Here is a 20,269-nt window from a genome sequence, read left to right on the forward strand (position 1 = left end):
AGTGATGGACATCACCGATATTGTGAAGTGCAAAGCAGAAAGTGACGAAGAGAAACAACATTTTATCCCTTTCCATCCGTAAGCCAAACAGTAGTTTGTCAGTTTGGGCAGGGCGAGCATGATGGCTTCATTTGTTTTGGATAATGATGTCCCTTTAAACAAGAGGTCAAGTGTAAAGATTCCCATTGGCTGATATTTGTTATCAACACAACTCTCATCTTGTGCGCATTCTTATTGGTCCTTTAATTCCAATGTTGTCAAGATTTGAAATTGTCAACATGTGATGTGGTCTTTCTGAGCTGAAGAAATAATGAAATGAATGTTAAAGTGACCAATCAAAAACCAGATTTCTACAGAAATTTTGAGTCGCTACTCAACAGCTGTCCAAAAAATGCAGAACAGCTCTCTGGAAATGGTTTTGAATCTCCTTTAGGTTGACACACTGTTCATTACGCATAACCAGGAAACAATGAGTTATTCAGTTCTGAGGAAGGGTCACTGGACCCGAAGCATTAATTTTGATTTCTCTCCACAGATTCTGCCAGGCCTGCTGAGTTTTTCCAGCAACTTTGTTTCTTTGTTTCTGCTTTCTGACATCTGCAGTTCTTCTGGTTTTTATCCATTGAAAGACAGGTTGGGTGGTGTGTTGGGGAGATTTGAAGAGCGATGTGGAGATCTGGGATCTCACTGAGATTGGAAGGTGTTGGAAGAGGAGCACACATACAATTACACAGGCTACACACACACACACACACACACACACACACACACACACACACACACACACACACAAATGCACACATCTATTGAAGTTTGGGGCTGCCTTCTCCTGTGGTGTCAGAAATGGGGCAAGGAAGTGAGCTGACAGCGGGTGATACGTCTGTTAGAGCTGGGGTATGTGAAAGAAAGGTGTTGAAAGTGTTCTGAGGGACTGAGGAGACAGTAATTTTAGCAGCATACAGAGTTAATAAGATGTGATGTTGGGGTGCAGGGACTGTAAGTGACAGGAAGTGGTAAATGAACAGTAAGAGTGGCAGAAAGAAGAATGCGGCACAGACCATGATAGGGTAGAGAAGGCACCTAACCCTATTGAATGGCCTTGCTGGCTGTTCCTCTGGACCCTGGAGATGGCATTGACCCAGATGATGACCTTCAACCTTGATACCACTCCTGACCCCATACACCAGGAGAATTGTGTTTCCACTTTTCTCTTCTCCACTGTGCTCAGATTCAGTCTGTGACAGAGCAGGGCAGCTTCAGAGTGCCTGTGGTAATCAAAGTTCCCTGTAGTCTTTTATAGAAGATGTGGGTGTGGAGTTTGGTGGACAACTGGTGAGTAGCGACTCAGGCCAGGGCAATGGCTTGTGATAAAATGGGGCAGCAGTTGGATGTTTTAGGAGCAAGGCAGGTAATTAATGAGTGGGAGAATTCACTAGGATCTTATGACAAACAATGAATTTCTCAGTGCAATTTGGACTGAGCTAAGAAAGTTCAAAGATCAGCCCCTTTGTTATGTCGGTAAATGGAGCAGTTAAACTCAATGCTGCAAGGTCCCATGAGGAAACAGATACATTTTCATTTGCATGCATTTGCATTTTAATACAATGCTCACTCATTAATAACATTTTGCAATACAAATCGTGGCATTAGAGAAAAAAAGCCACTTTACTACAGAATTGTAAAAATTTGATTAATTAAGTAAAAGTACGGGTTGAAGTAATTCCAAAGTAATTCGATTAATCAACCATTGGCTCCGCCCTGAGACATATTCTCACCCATACAACAGCTTCTGTTAAAATAAATTATGTAAAATATACCTTCAATATATTTCAGTAACAGATGAACATTTGCTGAACACATGCCCTCCAAGTTTACAGTTTTTTTTTGCAGAAAGACAAATTCAGATTGTGAAACAGAAGTTCAACCAGTTCTGCATACATTATTGCTATGCAGAGGAAGTAGGAACTTCAGATGCTGGAGAATCTGAGATAACAAAGTGTAGAGCTGGATGAAAACAGCAGGCCAAGCAGCACCAGAGGAACAGGAAAGCTGGTGTTTCGGGACTAGACCCTTCTTCAGAAAAAGGGTCTAGGCCCAAAACATCAGCTTTCTTGGTCCTATGATGCTACTTGGCCTACTGTGTTCATTCAACGCTGCACCTTGCTATCTCTTATTAAGGCTATGCAGCTTGGTAGCGAATTGACTTGACTGGTTAGATGGCAATCTGAAATCAATAGTTTGGAAAAATTGGCTGATTTCCATAACGGGCAGGCTATTCGCTCCATCAGATTGCTGCTTGGATCATGACAACAGAAATCTGTGGCAAAGCTACTCCAACAACTAGAAATGAGGTGTAAAGTCTAATGTCCTTTTGGGAAGGAACCTGCCATCTTTACCTGGTCTGGCCTACATGTGACTCCAAACCCACAGCAATGTGTCTCACTGTCAAATACAATTAGGGATGGGCCGTAAGTGCTGACCCAACCATGGATGCCTACATCCCATGAATGAATAATAATAAAAAAGTCTGAAAGTAGAATGTGGGAGATGAAGAGTAACTAGTTGAGATGATCCTATTCTGAGACAACTGGAAACATGCAATCAGAAACTAAAGCCATTTACACGGTCCAGTGAAAGGCAGGACCTACAAGTAAAGAAACAGGACAACATCAAGGCTGCCAGCATTATGGCTCCTCAGTAAGATGACATTTGCAAATTATCCCAGTCTTCCAGAATTAAGGTTTAACTCATATAATCTGGGAGAGTAATCATTGAGGCATTTTGTTCTTCTGTTTTGCTTGGGTTGCATGATCAGAAAGCAGAAGAGCCTCAGTTTTCACTCTGACTGGTTACAAAGCATCAATGTGTAAAGCATATCCAGCTGCATGGGCGATTGTGCGTATTGCAGTCACCATTACTGACCAATAGCTGAGATTGTTGGACATTGGGTGTGTGATTAATTCTGGGAGGGTAGGAAGAGCTATTGGAGGTAAGAGCTCATATGACACTCTCTTCTGGAAAATGGTCCTACTTTATTTGGTAATCCAAAACAAATGGCAACAATTCAGGCCAAATGCTTTCAGATGTCCTTGGTATGAATATTTATAACTGTTATATTTTGCCGTGTCTTAACTACTTTCTGTTTGATTTGTATTGCAGTGATGCAGATACTGTTTCCAATTGGAAATAGATATCATGATGTTCAGAAACATCTTCACATTCAAACTCTCCAATGAAAGAATTACTTTGACAGTTGTAAGCTGCTTTCTTTTCATCTCACTAATTTTAATTGTATTATTTGTTGCAGGTTTATGGCAGAAAATGATTTTCTGCACTCTCTACTTAATAGAGTAATTTCTACCAAGACAGGGGATGAAAAGGGTCAAGGTAATCCTCTTAATCGAACAATGTGGAACTTTTTTCCTGTCTTATTTGCACATAATATTAAAATTGATGAATGCATTGTTAAAATTACCTATTAATGTTAAAATATACTGACGTGCTTTACTGGATTTCACAGAAATATCTGATATGAATTAATGTGAAATACAGGAACTGCTGTCATGTGGACAATAATGGCAGGCTTCAAACAGTAAAAGCACACAAGATCACTGAGCAGTTAGTCTGTGTTTAGGCATTGGTTGAGAACTCTCTGGGTGATGGATCATTAATCTCCATCAGAATAGGTAGTTAAGACACCAGTTTATTGTCTCATCTAATGGCACTATTCCTCTATTTGGGTGCTAGTTGGAATGATCTATTAATGTCCAGGAGTGAAGCTTGATTCCATACTTTTTGTGGTGGGGTTTGGTACGGAGGTGAAACTGAATTGAGTAGCTTTAGAAAATTGGGTTCCATCCTATCGGTGATCTTCTCTCTTTGTCCTAGTGAAATGGCGCCCACAGCTATGTTGGAAGAAATAATAAACCTAAAGAATTCAAATTCGTTATTTAGGAACACATTTTGATGATATGATATTGGACTAAATGGGTCCCACTATTGGCCTGTACTGGAGCACATGCTGTTAAATGATCTGGATTATAAATGTAGGAAATTTCCTACAGCCAAATTCTATGACCATTTGTAATATTTATAAGAGCCATTGGAAGATTTACATGGGCGCTGCTGGGAATGGAGTGCTGGAGCTTTAGGGAGAGGCTAAAATGTTGGCTATTTTTCCCCTGAAACTGAGGGGTGACCTTATAGAGGTTTATAAAATCATGAGCGGCATGGATAGAGCAAATGTTTAATGTCTTTTACCTAGGTTTAAGGGAGTCCAAAACTAGAGGGTACAGCTTTAAGACGAGAGGGAAAAAGATCTAGAAGGGGCCTGAGTGACATCTTTTACAATGCAGAGTATAGTGCATGTATGGGATGAGCTGCCAGAGGAGATAGTGGAGATAATACAACATCTAAAAAACATCTGGATAAGTATATGAGTAGGAAGGGTTGAGATGTGTGTGAACCAAATGCTGGCAAATGAGATTAGATCTGTTTAGGATATCTGGTCGGCATGGGCGAGTTGGACCAAAGGATCTGTTTACGTGCTGTGTAATTTTATGACTGTATGAATTCTTTCACAAGTCTTGCTCATTCATTCTTTCAAAAGCCAAATCTGTTGTCTTTGACTCCCTGCCTTTTGCCTTCTCTGTTTCCATCATTCTCCGCCATCACTATGTGAGGTTGAATCAGATTGGCCTTCACCCGAGCTTCCCAAAATCATCTCCATTGCCAAAAGACTCCTACTTTCAATTCTGCGCGCTTGCTTGTCTCAGCCCTAGCCACAGGTTGACCATTGAAACCTTCAAAAATGTTTTTGTTGTCTCCAGATTTCATTATTCCAAGGCTGCCCTGGCCAATCTCTCATCTACCACTCTCCATAAACTTTAGCTTAACCAAAACTCTGAAGTGTGTTTTTTAAACTTCTTACAAAAGTCTTGTTTTCCCATTAGTGTTTGGGCTGATCCTCATTGGCTCCTGGCCGACTTAAAATTCCCAATCTTTGGTTTAAATCTCTCTGTGGCCTTGCTCCTCCTTATATCTGTAATCTCCCTCAGTTCTGCAAGATTCTGGAGGCTCAGCATTGACCCAATTGTGGCTTCTTCAGTCCCATCACTGCGGCCACGCATTCAATTCTCTAGGCTCCAAGTTGAGAATTTTCCTCCTAAATCTTGTGTCTCTGGATGTCCTCTAAGATAGTCCTTAAAAAACAAACTACTCCATAATAAATATGTCAGGTCAACAATGTCTGATCAGCATTCAAAGAAATTAGAAAATATTTCAGATTTTTAAGTATGTACAAGGAGAGGAGGAATAGAAAGGAAAGAACAAAAGTAAGATTCTGTAATAGTAGAAATCGGAAATAAACAATAGTATGATGATGCACAATAAAAGCTAATGGTAATAGGAGTTATAAATGGCAATAACAGACTCATTACTAAGCCTTGGCTCTCTAAAAAATGGGAGCGGTGGTTGAAATCTGAAATCATGTAACCCAAAGTGAGGAAGGAAAGTTGTAAAAAACCCAGTTGAAAGATAATGCTTCCATTGAACATCACTGTAACAGTGTAGGAGATGGAGGGCAGAGAGATCAGAGCAGGATGGAGCAGTGAATTGAAATGGCAAGCAAATGGAAATTGAGCATCACACTTAGAGACTGTGAGGGAATCATCTAAACTGCACTCAGTCTCCCTGTTATTGACAAGACTGTATTGTGAGGTGAGAACACAGTGTACTGAACAGAAATAATTGCAATTAACTCGTGGCTTCACCTAGAAGGAGTTTCACTCCCTGAACAGTAGAAAATGAGGCAGCAAAGAGGGCAGGTTTTGCAAATCCTGAGTTTGCACAGGAAGATGTTACAAGAAGGGACAAAAATGTTGGAGGTAACCTGGTGTCAGAGCTCCCCCTACTCATCAGCCAGCTATTCAATCTGATAGGCTGTGGCCAAGAAATAATCCAACAATAGTATTTACATCCTAACAAATTTAATGGTAAGAGTTAGGGGAAAGACAAACCCTTGGCTTCCCTCACGGCAGCAGTGCTCTCCATGACTCATCCTTTCATTCCACACCTTCCTCCTTGTTCATATTGTGGTTGAGATATTCATGTAAAAATCAAACCTTGTTTTGAGGTCAAAGATCATGGATTGGATTTTTGCACAAATAATTATTTGAAGGATTGGCATGTACACTTGGTCGTTAAGTAAAATCTAACTGAGAAAGTTCTTGCAATAAAATGAAGTGAAAGCCAAAACATTAATACATTCATTTTACTTAAAAAAAACTTAATTATTTGATGACATTACAAACTAGATACTTTTCATCCACATGAAAGTTTATTAATCCTAGAACGTTGGTAACTATGTGCACCTGCAATGAAATCAAATCTTTGACTCCAGGAATAAACTTTGTTTCTAGATCTTTTGGGCTTTGATTCCTGAAAAGCTAGGGTTATCTTTTACATGTGGTACTTGACAAATCAAGTTTACTGTAGATCAGAAATCATGGGGCTTAGTTTAACACGAGGTTGCGTTTTCTTGGGTATATACGGTAAATGCAAATGATTGTTTTTAAGCTTGCTGAGGTCAATCACTCTCAGATTTAATTCACCAATTAACTTGTTGCCCATTCTACCATAGAGGTGTGATGATAAATCTCTCTTCTTTGCAATTTTTTTTGCTTTCTATTCGAGGACTCCACCGCTCCCATAATGTGTAATTATCAAACTCATTCTGTAATTAAAATAAATAAACTACTCTTCAGTTTAAGTTTGTTTATCACCTCATCTTTCATTGACTAAATATTTCAACTGACTCAGTCCTTTGTCTCACAGTCGTAGCTGCACTTTCCCTAAGTTTTCCTTTAATTAATCTCCAAGATAGCAATGGATGCTATGAGTCCATCGATAACACCTGGAATGATTTGGCAACACAATTCTACCCATCTCTTGCATCCATGCTCTGTATCTGCTTGATCCTGAAATTAAAATAGCCCAATAGTTCCCATGTCAGCTGAGTCTCAAATAACACCCATGTCTTATTCTTGATTTGATTTGATTTGATTTATTATTGTCACATGTTCCTAGGTAGAGTGGAAAGTTTTGTTTTGTGGGCAGTACAGGTGGATCATACCATACAAAGTGCATTAGGGTAAATGAACAGAGCGAGGAATACAATGTTATGCATGCAGAGAAGTGCATAAAGAGTGAGATCAACATTAAATTTAAAATTTGAGAGGTCTATTCAGAAATTTAATAACAGCATGGAAGAAGCTGTTCTTGAAGCTGTTGGCACGTGTGCTTAAGTTTTTGTGTCTTCTGCCTGACTGAAGGGGTTAGAAGAGATTGTAATTCTGACAGGGGTATTTGATTATGTTGGCTGCCTTCCTGAGGCAGGGAGAAATATACGTGGAGTCATTGGATGTGTGATTGTCTGGGCTGTGTTCAAAGCCCAGCGATATATCTGGATAGAATGCTTTGTATGGTTCATCGATAAAAATTGATAAGGGTTTAATATTGATGATATTGTCAGATGGTGAGCCTTCCACGATTTGCTGTTAAATCTTTGTCATCTTTAGTTCCCTAAAAGAGAGCAGGTCTGACCCATTGCACCAAACTTCACAACAGGTAGGGCAATAAGCCTGGTTCCCAATTCTCATGAGATGGAATAGGGATTGGGCCTCATGCTGTTGAGACTAATTGAACATACAAACAAGGAACAAGAGGGACGGGGTATCTGGCTAGGGTCTATGGGTAATAAGTGACCTAGGGAAGATATAGTTAGGTTTGAGGCTTTTTAATAGCTATTCAGGAGTTAGACAATGTACATAACCATCTAAATTTTCAGAAGATGAGAATAGATGGGCATATGGAATTCAGAACACATTTGGATTTGCCATGGACTTACTGAATGGCAGAATAGGCTTGAAGGGCTGAATAGCCTACTAGTCCTAATTTGTAAACTGTAGAGGCTGAGGGAAGAGAAAACCAAATCATGGGTTAAAGAGGATGCCCCTCAACAGGTAGAAAGAACAGGCTTTCATTCAACACACAAGCACCTGTTAAGGGCCCAAATATTCGCTTCATGATAACAGATCTCAAATAGGAAACAAAACATTTTATTACTTATACTTCCTCAGACATCAGTACTTCCATGTCAAATATTGCTGACTTCACTCAGCAGCTGTATTAGTACTAATAAGGTTGAGAATGAGGAGGAAGAAGAACACCCAGCATTAACGAAACCAGAAATATAGGGCTCAGGAGCTGCAGTCGTGTATGAACTCACAGCTCCTGAAGAGGGGAACAAGGGTCTTCAGAGTCATCGAGCCATGTAGTGATAGAGGGTGAGCCAATGGTAGCTCCTTGCAGATGAGTGAAAGGCAGTCTTGGCCTTCTCATTGCCATCCCCTATATGTGCCGCTTCCTCAGGCTGCCTTGCAGTCACTTGACTTTGGAGGCAGCCCTGTAACTGTGACATCATAGCAGCATCGAACAGACCCCACTCCAGTTCCTTTCAAACCCAGGGATGCATGTAACACCTTCCAGGATTTGCAGCAATTACTGGTTTCCCTCAGGTCGAAATGGCCATCAACTGTATCTGTACAGCACTCGGATCTCCATGGCAGTGTCCAGGCAGATTCCTGAGCAGGAAAGGATTTCACCACCTCAATGTTCAGCTCGTTTCTGACCTCAGGTAATAATTCCTGCAGCTCTCTGCCCCTCTCTATGGGCTACATTTTGAACAGCTCCCAGGTTCCATGAATATTCATTTCACTGCATCTTCTTCAGGGCTCACTCATGGGTGACAAGGGATTTTCCAGAATGTATGGTTGATGACCCTCATACAAAACCCTCAGATTGATGCTGAACAACACTACAATGCTACCCATGCATCTGTTAGAACCATTGCTGAATACACAATTTCTCTTTCAAAGATTCACTTCCATTCCTTGAACCTCTGAGGAGTAGCCCTCCATTACTCAGGATGTTTAGAACAGTGATTATGCAAGGTTCAGCACACAACCTAGTTCCATGATAGGGGGAGAGCTTAGAGGGGTAAGGATGTGATAACAGGATAACTTTGAAAATACTAACAATTACCAAAGGCCAATGTGGATGTATGACGTGGAAGGCATGTTTGCCAAACCTAATTGAGTTTTGAGAGATTCTAACTAGTAGAGTAGATAAGGGAGAACCAGTCCCACATGAGAGGTTGTTACAGAGATAGTAGGAACTGCTGATGCTGGAGAATCTGAGATTACACGGCGTGAAGCTAAATGAACACACCAGGCCAAGCAGCATCAGAGAAGGAAAGTTTGACATTTTGGGTCGAGGCCCTTCTTCAGAAATGGGGGAGGGGAAGGATATTCTGAAATAAATAGGGAGATGGGGGAGGCGGATGGAATTTAAAGAAGTTACCCTCCTCCCTCCAGAAAAAAACCTCAGTTCATCCCTCTCTCACTGCAACCCTCTTGTACTTTCTTCGGCCCTGAAACTGCTTGACCTTGTCCTAAAGACCTATCCCCTCCCTAATTCCCCACCTACATTCACCTTCACTGGCTCTAACCCCACCTCTTTGACCTATCTGTCTCCTCTCACCCTATCTTCTCCTTTATCTATCTTCTATCCGCCTCCCCCGTCTCCCTATTTATTTCAGAACTCCTTTCCCCTCCCCCATTTCTGAAGAAGGGTCTTGACCCGACACGTCAACTTTCCTGTTCCTCTGATGTGTGTGTTCATCCAACTTCACACTGTGTTATCCCACATGGCAGGTTATGGTGCAAAATCAAAGCACATGGATTGTGGGTAATATACCAGCATGAATTGTGAATTGGTTTACAGATGAAAGTAGGGAGTAGGAATAAATCAATCATTTTTGAACTAGATGTTGGTGACAAGTGCGTTACCACAGGCCTACTGTTCACAATATTTATCATTTACTTGACTGCGGGAGCAAACGTAAAATGTTTGCTGCTGATGCAAAACTGGGTGAAAGGAAGAGTGGTGAGCAGGATATGAATGCTACAGAAATGACTTAGTGGAAAATTGTTGGCAGATGCAATATAATGTGGATAAATGTGAAGTTCACAACTCCAGTAGGAAAAAGAGGATGGCAGAGGATTATTTAAATGGAGATAGATTGGGAAATGTCGATGTAAAATGGAAGCCAGGTGTCTTTGCACATCAGTCACTGAAAGCAAGCAGGCAGGTGCAGCAAGCAGTTTGGAAGACTAATGATATTTCAGTCTTTGTTGTAAGAATGTTTGAATACAGGAGCCTTGCTGCAGCTGTATAGGGACTTGGTGAGACCACATGAGAATATTGTGTGCCATTTTGGTCATCTGTGCCAGAGACATTGGCCATTTCTTCCTCCACAGAATTGTGGCTCCAATGGCTTGTAGAAATGGATCTGGGAGATGGGGCTGTCCTCTTTCTTGCAGCTGGGAAGTGGGATCTGGAACCGCATTGAAAAACCTGAAGATTTGTTGGTAAACCACCACCTTTACCCAAGGTTTGAATGGCATGTTGCTACTTGATGTGCAGTGGGGAGTAGCTGCTTGAAGGCTATCTCTTTAGCTGGTTTTAGATAGCCAATCTCCCCTTTACCATGTTCCCTTGCTCTCTAGTCAGGCTTGTAGCCTGCTGTCTGCATGGTGTCATGAACCTTACATCATCCCCATTCTGAGCATGTTTCCCCATATTGTGCCTGTTCCTGTCTTGCAACAGTAGGGAAGCATTAAGAGACTTAGTTAAGGGTACGTGAAGGCCATACCTGTTGATTGATATAGGGAGAGATGTCAGGTCTCAGAGCTACAATTGTACATTATCCACAGGAGGAAGGTAATGAGGTCAATTTGGGTGTTAATGGATTCTGATCAAAAAAGTGACTTAATGTCATCAAGGAGCTGGAGATGATGAAAAGAAATAAATCATTATATGGTGTGCATGCCTGAGACACTTGGGTTTTTCATTCTGAAGCTGCCTTTTGTTGTTGTGTCTTGTCACTTGCAAGTCTTTTGGTGAAAATCTGTTGGATTTGCACGCCCTCCGAGCTGTTATAAAAATAAGTAAGCTGACGATGTGCTGAGTGTTCTAAGTGTGAAATGTGAAGCCTGGTAGATATGTGAGGCAACGTTGTTGTCATGTCATTTGTTCTGTCTTAGCGGCTGCAGGTACTTTCTAATCTGACCGATTCAGAGATGCTCTTATAAGCCTCTGAACTAGGTAGGATTTGAACCCAGGCCTCCTGGCTCAGAGGCATGGACACCGCCACTGTACATGGTTCAATAAAAGCACATTGCTGGCAGCAATTAGGTGGCAAACATTGATTGCACTTGAGAAGCCTAAAAGAGATGCCTTAGGCCCAGCGCTCTGTCTGGCAGCCCTCTTCAAAGGCAACCTTCCAATGTTAACTCTCACTCATCAGGGCATGTGAGCACAGAATCTCAGAATCAGCGGCTACCGTGTCAGCAAACATGACATCAGCGAGGTATGCCCAGCAGTGAAAGATGGCGTCGGAGGATCAGCGACTTCAACGTTGGTTGGGCCCAGCACTGGCCAAGTGGAAGGGCATCACAGTGATATCGGCGAGGTGGGTCCAGCAGCAAGAGACATGAAACCAACATTGGTGGGTGTGGCGCAGGCAGTGGTGAGGTTGTCGAGGAGGTCAATCAGTCCAGCAGTGAAAGATGGCATCTGAGGATTGGCGACTTCTTTGTTAATTAGGTCTGGTGTAGACGGCGACAAGGCAGTGGTGGTTCTGAGCAGAGGCTGGATGATGTTCCTGGGGTTGCAGACATTGGAGAGCTGAATGGCCTCAAGGGAATTCCTGGTTGGGGCAGAACCTCCCACTGAACCCCCGTTTCAAACTGGCCGCTTTGCCTGTGCGAGGAGCTGTTAAGACCGTGATCGCGTGAGTGATACCTGATCTGTCTCTGAGGGAACACCACCACCCTGTTCCAGGTTAACCTCCACACTTAGGTTTGTTCAATCCAGCTACTGTTGAGCTGACTTTGCGACGTTTGATGGTTGCAAAAAAGTCTTTTGTTTTAAAAGTATTTGGAACCGACTCTGTATGATAAGAGAGAAGAAAGAAGACAGAGTAAAAAATGATCACCAGTCAGGTTAACAAACACAGGCACACCATGGGCCACTTTCTAATTTCCCTGAGGTTCCTTTGCAGCGACGATAAAACACAACTCCATGCATCATTGAAGCAACAGAAGTGTCAAAACAATTGTTTGGATTTTTTTTGGTGTGAGTTCACAGTGTGACTCTCTGTTTAAAGTCTGTGTCATCCCATAGAAAGCCATCTGTCATTTAAATGAACTGTCATGCAAGAGCTTCCATGTCTGGTGTCCTGTCCACCTTCGCAGACATTCAAGGTGAAAGCACATCTTTTCTGCCTGACTTTCCATGATCTATGAAACCAATTTGTTCATGCTGAGTCAGTGCTCTGCTTGGAGTTGTCTCCAGCTCTCTCTCTAGTGCCTGGGCAGAATCAATGTGTAATGATAAGACCTATGGAAACTCCCCAGCCGAGGCTGATAGAAAGGCTGACCAGCTTCTCTCTGCACTTAGTTATCCCGAGCAAGGAGTGAGACAACTGGATCTGTTCCCTGTTACTGGGATTAGGTGGGGATACAGGAAGGAAAAGGGAAAACTTAGGGTACCCCATCACTTTTCCTGACCTGGGTTGGGCATTGAATTAGCTTTGACCTGCTGTAAACAACAATAGCAATTGAATTTATGTCATATCATTTATAGTGTAAATCAGCACAGGATGTTTCATAGGGGTCCTATATACTTATAGGGAGCTAAAGAAGGAAATATTAGAACAGTGCTTAGCCAAGGAGAAAGGGCATTTAGCACTCTCTACAAGGAAAAAACCAAAGATGTTTGAGGAGGCAATAATCGAGATTAGGACTGAAGCAACTGAAGTCTTGTGCACAAATGGTAGGACAAAAAGAGTGTGGGTGTGACGTGTGGCTTGACCCAAATCCTAAAATCAGATGTCATGCGGTAAATTTAAGCCGCATGTAGAGCAAGACAAGTCAGTAGTTAAAAAAAAACTGTGATATTTATATATACATGTCATTTAGCATAATTGATTCTATTAGTCACAGAGGCATAGAGCCATACTGTACAGTCCAACCAGTCCATGTTGGCCATAGTCCCAAACCAAACTAGTCCCACCGGCCTGCACTTGGCCCATATCCCTCCAAACATTTCTTATTCATCTACTTATCCAAATGGCTCTTAAGCGTTGTAACCACGTCTGCATTCATCACTTTCTTTGGAAGGTCATTTCACACACAATCCGCTTTCTGTGTGAAAAAAAAGTGTCCCTCGTGTCTTTTATAAATTTTTCTCCTCTCACCTTAAAAACATGCCCCCCCTAGTCTTGAAACCCCCATCCTAGAGATAATACACCTGCCACTCACTTTACCTATACCCATCATTATGTTATAAGCCCCTATAAGGTCACCTCTCAAACTCCTGTGCTCCAGAGATATAAGCCCCAGCCAATTCAGCCTCTCCTTATAACTCAAACCATCCATTCCTGGCAACAAACTGGTAAATCTCTTCTGAACTACCTTGATAATATCCTTCCCATAGCAGGGAGACCAGAAGTGGACAGAATAGTCCAGAAAAGGTCTCATCAAAGTCCTGCGCAATCTCAATGTAATGTCCCAACTGCTATACTCAAAGGTCTGAACAATGAAGACAACTGTACTAACCGCGTTTGAACTGCAACCTTTGAACTAATGGGCAATGTTTAATAATCTTTAGTTGTACAATCTCATCCAGACAGGCTATATGGCAACAACTACAAGATGTTTTGTAAAACACAAAGCCACAACTGAAGTGGTTGAGTGAACTAAAATACGAGCAAAAATATACAGAGAAAAATTCACATGCCAAAATAATTATTTCATATGTTGTATTTAAAAGATTACCTGTGATAAGTTTTCTTTCAAATGTTTCATTATAAAAGCAATTTTCAACTAAAAATGCATATTCATTGCATAATTAGGGCAGCATAGAAAATCACATTACAATTTCACATTTAAACAAAATGTCAATAGTAAAGTAATCACTTTGTCTTTATTATTTCTTTATGAAGACATATTGCTAAGGAAACAATAAGTTTTAGGATGAGAACAAAACACTGCAGATGTTTGCAATCTGATCCAAAACAGAAAATAATCATTTACTTGTGCAGAATTTGAATATTGATAAAAATTGAGACATGTTGTCAAAGTTTTGCGTCTTGCATTGATGAATACAATTTTCAAAAATACCAGGGGAAAGCCACTATCTATACTACATGAGAAGAGTGTGCTGATTCGTAAGGCAAGCACACTCTGAATAATGGAGGCATTGCTATGGAGAATGATGATTGACAGTTAACTGCCAGGTTTTATTTACATTTTAAACCAGCAAGTTTACTGATATTGGGTAGGAATTTGCCTTGATACATAAACCAGTGATAGGCTGTCACTTCTCTTGTTCAGTTGATGAAGAGCTTTGAAAGAAAGAAAAGAACAAAAACATTGAAATACTCAGGAGGTCAGACTGCAGGTGTAGACTAAGGGACGAAGCTAACTTTTCAGGTCAAATGCCTATCACCTGATGAAAAGTCATTAAGTAGAAATGTTAGCTCTGTTTTTCTCTCCTCTGCTGCTGGCTGAACTGCTGAATATTTCAAGCATTTTTTGTTTTATTTTTAAGGAGAGCTTTAGCAGTTAGATTGTTATTTTGTTCTGCCTTGGGCTTGGGTTCAAATGGTTTTTATCCTGTTCTCTCTTATTGTATAAATAAGCATCGAATAGTAGCAACAAACACAAAATTGACATTACCAATATGATAACTAACTGGATCTACCTCATGCCTACAGATTGTCTAGCTATATTTGAACCTGCAGACATTTGCTCCAGTGGAAACATCTGCAGGTGCACAGCTTCCTCCAGATATGAACATCTACAAATGCATGGACAAACCACTATTCAAAAATTGCCAGCCTTGTGGCCACCCACTGACTACAGCCGTTTTGACCTGCTCTGCAAAGTACATAACAAGTCATTGTTGAACACTTGTTTCCTTTCTCAGGTCTGTGGGTTACCATGAAAATGCTGGTTGGTGATGTATCACAGATCAGGAAGGATTATCCACACCTTGTGGACAGAAACACAGTGGTAGCCAGGAAGCTGGGATTTCCAGAGATCATCATGCCAGGTATGTTTTGCAAGGGGTGAACACCTAAGACATTGTAATTTACATTCAGTGATTGGGACGGGAGGGCGAGAGGTTTGGGGTGAGGTGATTGGGGAGCTGTGGGCGGAAGGGAAAGGTAGTGGGTAAATTGAGCTGTTGAGATCGGCCATGATCTTATTGAATGTTGGAGCAGGCTCAGTGGGTGCGATGACCTACTCCTGCTCCTATTTCTTATGAATCATATCTGTGAGGCTCAGGGATACATCCTTTTATCTCTTGGGCTCCAGGAGCATTTTTCGTGGGGATTTTATTACCTGTTTGCCCCCTTTACACGTGCAGTCTTTTTTTAGAATTAGTATCCCTACAGTGTGGAAACAGGCCCTTCGGCCCAACAAGTCCATGCCGAACATTGGAGCATCCCACCCAGGCCCATCCCCCTATAACCCACACACCCCTGAACACTATGGGCAATTTAGCATGGCCAATCCACCTAGCCTGCACATCTTTGGACTGTGGGAGGAAACCAGAGCACCTGGAGGAAACCCACACAGACGCGGGGAGAATGTGCAAATCCCACGCAGGCAGTCACCCAAGGCTGGAATGGAACCCGGGTCCCTGGTGCTGTGAAGCTACAGTGCTAACTACTGAGCCACCGTGTAAAGGTGCCAAAGATATGATTGCATAGTGACTTATGAGAATCAATTTAGTCCTGACTTATTTCATGCAGTAGCTTCATTTTGGCTCGGTTTTAGGTATTTTTAGAAAATTAAATAGCTAACCATGGGACTTGGGTTCATTTACTCAAATCTGATATTCAACTCCCATTACTGGCAGATAGAATCAAAACTGCCGACTCAGGGATTTCAAGCATAGGTTTTCAGACCCAGTAGGTTTGTCAAAAAAAAATTCCACCATTCTGATGGTAGTTATTAATTGCAAACTCTATGCAGCAACACCGTTGGCTGAATTTTGTCAGTCGCATGGAGGTAGATTTAGAAAGACAGGAAATCCTAAGGAATCTTGCTTGGAAGGTGGTGAGACAGACAATAGTGGTAGAGGGTAGCTAATTATTTGCAACCTAATGCCCTGTTAGAGCCGTGGAATTTTATTATTGCCATAGGGACCTCCCACTGAGCCTGAAACTTGATGCATTCATGAAGGCAGCATTGAGGTAGAAGGTCAAGTTGGAGAGTGTCAGTGAAGATTTAAACTTCCTTCCCACCCTGGGTTCTAGCAAGCCACAGCCCTCCCAGCTCAATGTTGTCTCCTTGGCCATTGTCAAAATTAAATTTTAAGTCTTCAGAGGTGCCCATTAGGCGTCCGTCCCTGTGGACGTACCAGGCATGGAGATGGTCAGGTAACCCAACCCACTCCCCCCTCTTCCACCCAAATGCCCACAGAATCTCAGAACTGTTCTGGAGCAGAAGGAGGCCATTCAGTCCACTGTTGCCACACGAGTCAGTAACCTGTTGCTAATCTCCCGCCTTTCTCTCATATCCCCTGAAAACTGTTTCTATCCAAATAATCACCCAATTCCTCAACTGGTGGGCCTCCAGGGGTTGCCCTGTTAATTGGCTGTCATTGGGAACATTATGGAAGCGGTTGGACTTCAGAAGCTCGCAGGATTAGGCCCTGGAAATGGGCCTGACATACGTTCAGATATGAAGCCTAGATAACCTTTTCCCTCTCGAAAGACAGTGATTAACATGCTGCAGGATCTTGTAGAGAAAGCTCACGGCTTGGTAAAACAGTAACCTTAAAATTAAAGCCCCTTATTAGTTTTCATGCTCAATTCCTGGCTGAAGGGGTGACCACTTTGAGAACTACAGATTGTGCATGTAAGAAAATTAAACCAAATAAAAATCGGGTTGCTGAAATTTTCAAATGAGGGGCAGTTGAAATTACTGGCAATAAACAACAGGTCAGCCAGTATCTGTAAAGAGATTCAGGTAAACAGGGAGGGTAAATATGGTCAGAGCTAACTAAATTGAACTCTGAAGATAATTGGACTAGTTCTACCAGTCTTGAACTTTCATGCATACAGCAGAAATCACTTTAACAGTTATCCATCAACAAAACATTGTGAAAATAGATTATTGGGCCATCTCGGCCATTACAGTTAATGTGTCTTGTCGTGTGCAAATCGTATGTTTTATATTTGTTTATGTAGTGATAATGACTATAATCCAAATGTCTTTTTCTCTCTAAACTAGATTCCCTTGCCAGATTTAGAAATTGCAAGTGGGCATAGGGGGCTGGAGAAGCCAGCCAAATGACAACAAATTAGCATGGCCAATCCACCTGGCTGTCACTTTCCCATTTTGCCTGTACAGGTCTATTCATGCCCTAGTATTACTACCAGCTTTTGAACCAATAAGAATGAAGAATATTTCATGTCTTCAGAGTATTCCAGAGTTCTTCACAGCCAATGAAGTGCAGTTACTATTGTGACATAGAATACCATAGCAGCTGAATTCACACAGAGTAAGGTTGCAAGAGCCAGTGTGATAAATGATTATATTACTCCAGGTGCAACATAAATCAAGATATGAAAATGGTGACTAAATTCAGTCCAATTACTGTGCATCCTCAAACCTGTTTCACAATACCCTATATGTTGTTTATTTCCCTGCATGTAGCAATGGGATATTGCGTGGTATTGACAGGGACACACTAAGCATGGACTCAATGGCCTCCACTGGTGAATTTCCAAATTTCTTTACCTCTCAAGCCTTACAATGGCGAAAAACCACTCCAAAATACAGTCGAGGAGCAATGTCTACTTTATGCAGTTTAGAAACTGTGTATTTCAAAGCTTTCACCTTTCAGTGCTGTTGTTATTAACTTGATCTGGCTGGGGTTACAGGTGGCCACTGCACTGCCTGTTGTGAAATTGTTTGAAGCAGCTGTGGATCGGACGTCATTTGGCTGGCTTCTCAAGCCCCCTATGCCCACTTGCACTTTCTAAATCTGGCAAGGGAATTTATTCGCAACTGCAGGAGACAAGTTTAGGACGTCGATCTTTGTTGTAATCATGGTGAGAGAATGACACTCATTCGGTGGTGTTCTCTTTTAAACCTGACTAATCCAGACTCAGGCCTCTTCAGAAGCAGAGGGGTGTTGGGGCCCAATAATTAACATGATATTCATTAATGTTAATAATGAATAATTAATGTTAATAATAAACAAAGGCAAAAGGAGTTGAATTCCAGAGTTCAGGTGAGAGTGGCAACCCTTGACATCAAAGCTGCATTGACTGAGTGTGATAAAATGCAATCCTTGCAAAACTGGAATCAATGGATGTCAAGTAGAAAAGATGATGTCATGCCTGGTACGTAGGAAGATGGTTGTTGAAGGCCAATCAGCTCGGTTCCAGGACATCTCTGCGAGAGTTCCTTAGGGTATTGTCCCTGACCCAACAACCTTCAGCTGCTTCATCAATGAACTTTCCTTCATCATAAGTTTAGAAGTAGGAAGGTTCATCAATGATTGCAGAATGTTTAACATCGTTTGTTATTCCTCAGTCTATGTTCAAACACTACAAGGTCTGGACAATATCCAAGCTTGGACTGACAAGTGGCAAGTAACATTCATGCCACACAAATGCCAGGCAATGATCATCAACCATAAGGAATAATATTTGATTGCTTCTTGAAACTCACTTGGCATTACCATGACATAAACTCCCACAATCAACACCCTAGGGGTCATCCATGACCAGAAACTGAACAGGATTCAGCATATAAATACAATGGCTCCAAGAGCAGTTCAGAGGCTGGGAATGCTTCAGTGAGTAATTCATCTCCTGACTTCCGAGAGCCTGTCCACGATTCAAAAGGCGCAAGTTAAGAGTGCAATGGAATACTCCCCACTTGCCTGGATGAGTGTAGCTGTAACAACACTCAAGAAGCTTAACACTGTCCAGGACAAAGCCAGCCAGTTTGATTGTCAGAACATCCATTCCCTCTAACATCCATGCACAGTTGCAGCAGAATGTACCATCTACAAGATGCACTGCAAAAAATTCACCAATATGGCTGTAGATATATGGGAACACCATCACCTGCAAGTTCCCCTCCAAGCCACTTACCATCTCCATTTGGAAATATATCTCTGTGCCTTCAGTATCACTGGGTCGAAATCCTAATTTCCCAAAAACTGCTTCAGGGCTGTACAGTGACTCAGTGGTTAGCACTGTTGCCTCACAGCGCCAGAGACTTGAGTTCAAGCCTAGCCTCAGATGACTGTCTGTATGGAGTTCACATGTTCTCCCTATGCCCACATGGGCTTCCTCTGGGTGCTCCAGTTTCCTCCCAAAGTCCAAAGATGTGCCTGTTAGGTGGACTAACCATACTGAATTGCCCATAGTGTCTGGGGATGTGCACACTAGATGGATTAGCCCTGGGAAAAACAGGATTCCAGAGATAGCATAGGGGATTGGTCTTCAGCAGGTTGGTGTAGACTGAATGGCCTGCTTCCACACTGTAGGAATTCTATAACACAAGAAGGTAGCTCACCATCAACTTCTCAAGGATAATTCAGAATGAACAAAAAATGTTGGCCCAGCCAATGATACTCACAACTCTTGAATCAGTGTTTTATGAAAAAAAAACTCCTGATTCCCCAAAGCCAGTTCACAATTTACAAGACACAAGTCAGGAGGGTGATGGAATACTCTCCATTTACCTGAATGAGGACGATGCCAATGTCACTCAAGAAACTTGACATCATTGATCATTAATCAGTCTGGTTGATTTGACATGCTGACTACCAAGATAAACATCTACTTCCATCACTGACATCAATCTGCATCAGTGTGCACCATCTACTTGATGCAATGTGACAACTTCCCAAAGCTCCTTTATCAGCACTGTCCAAATCTGTGACCTCTTCCATGCAGAAGGACGGTGCCACCACTTGCAAGTTCCCATCCAAGCTATACAACATCTTGATTTGAAACTAGGTAACTATTCCCTTACTGTCAATAAGTGGGAATCCTTACTCCTTTTCAGAGCTGCCTTGTGACTGCATCTACAACCCATAGCTCATA

General features: G+C 41.9%; 1 protein-coding gene across 3 annotated transcripts in view; it reads left to right on the forward strand.

Moving 5' to 3' along the window:
- The window catches only part of LOC125458253 (dedicator of cytokinesis protein 2-like), a 604,879-nt gene that overhangs the window by 127,945 nt on the left and 456,665 nt on the right, over window positions 1–20,269 (forward strand). For all 3 annotated transcript variants that reach the window (XM_048543364.1, XM_059650772.1, XM_059650774.1), the window contains exons 11-13: window positions 3–78; window positions 3,308–3,387; window positions 15,115–15,240. In XM_048543364.1, coding sequence (XP_048399321.1) covers window positions 3–78; window positions 3,308–3,387; window positions 15,115–15,240 — 282 coding nt within the window. The remainder of the gene's footprint in view (window positions 1–2; window positions 79–3,307; window positions 3,388–15,114; window positions 15,241–20,269) is intronic.

This window comes from Stegostoma tigrinum, chromosome 13 (genome assembly GCF_030684315.1).
Source record: "Stegostoma tigrinum isolate sSteTig4 chromosome 13, sSteTig4.hap1, whole genome shotgun sequence".
Lineage (NCBI taxonomy): Eukaryota > Metazoa > Chordata > Chondrichthyes > Orectolobiformes > Stegostomatidae > Stegostoma > Stegostoma tigrinum.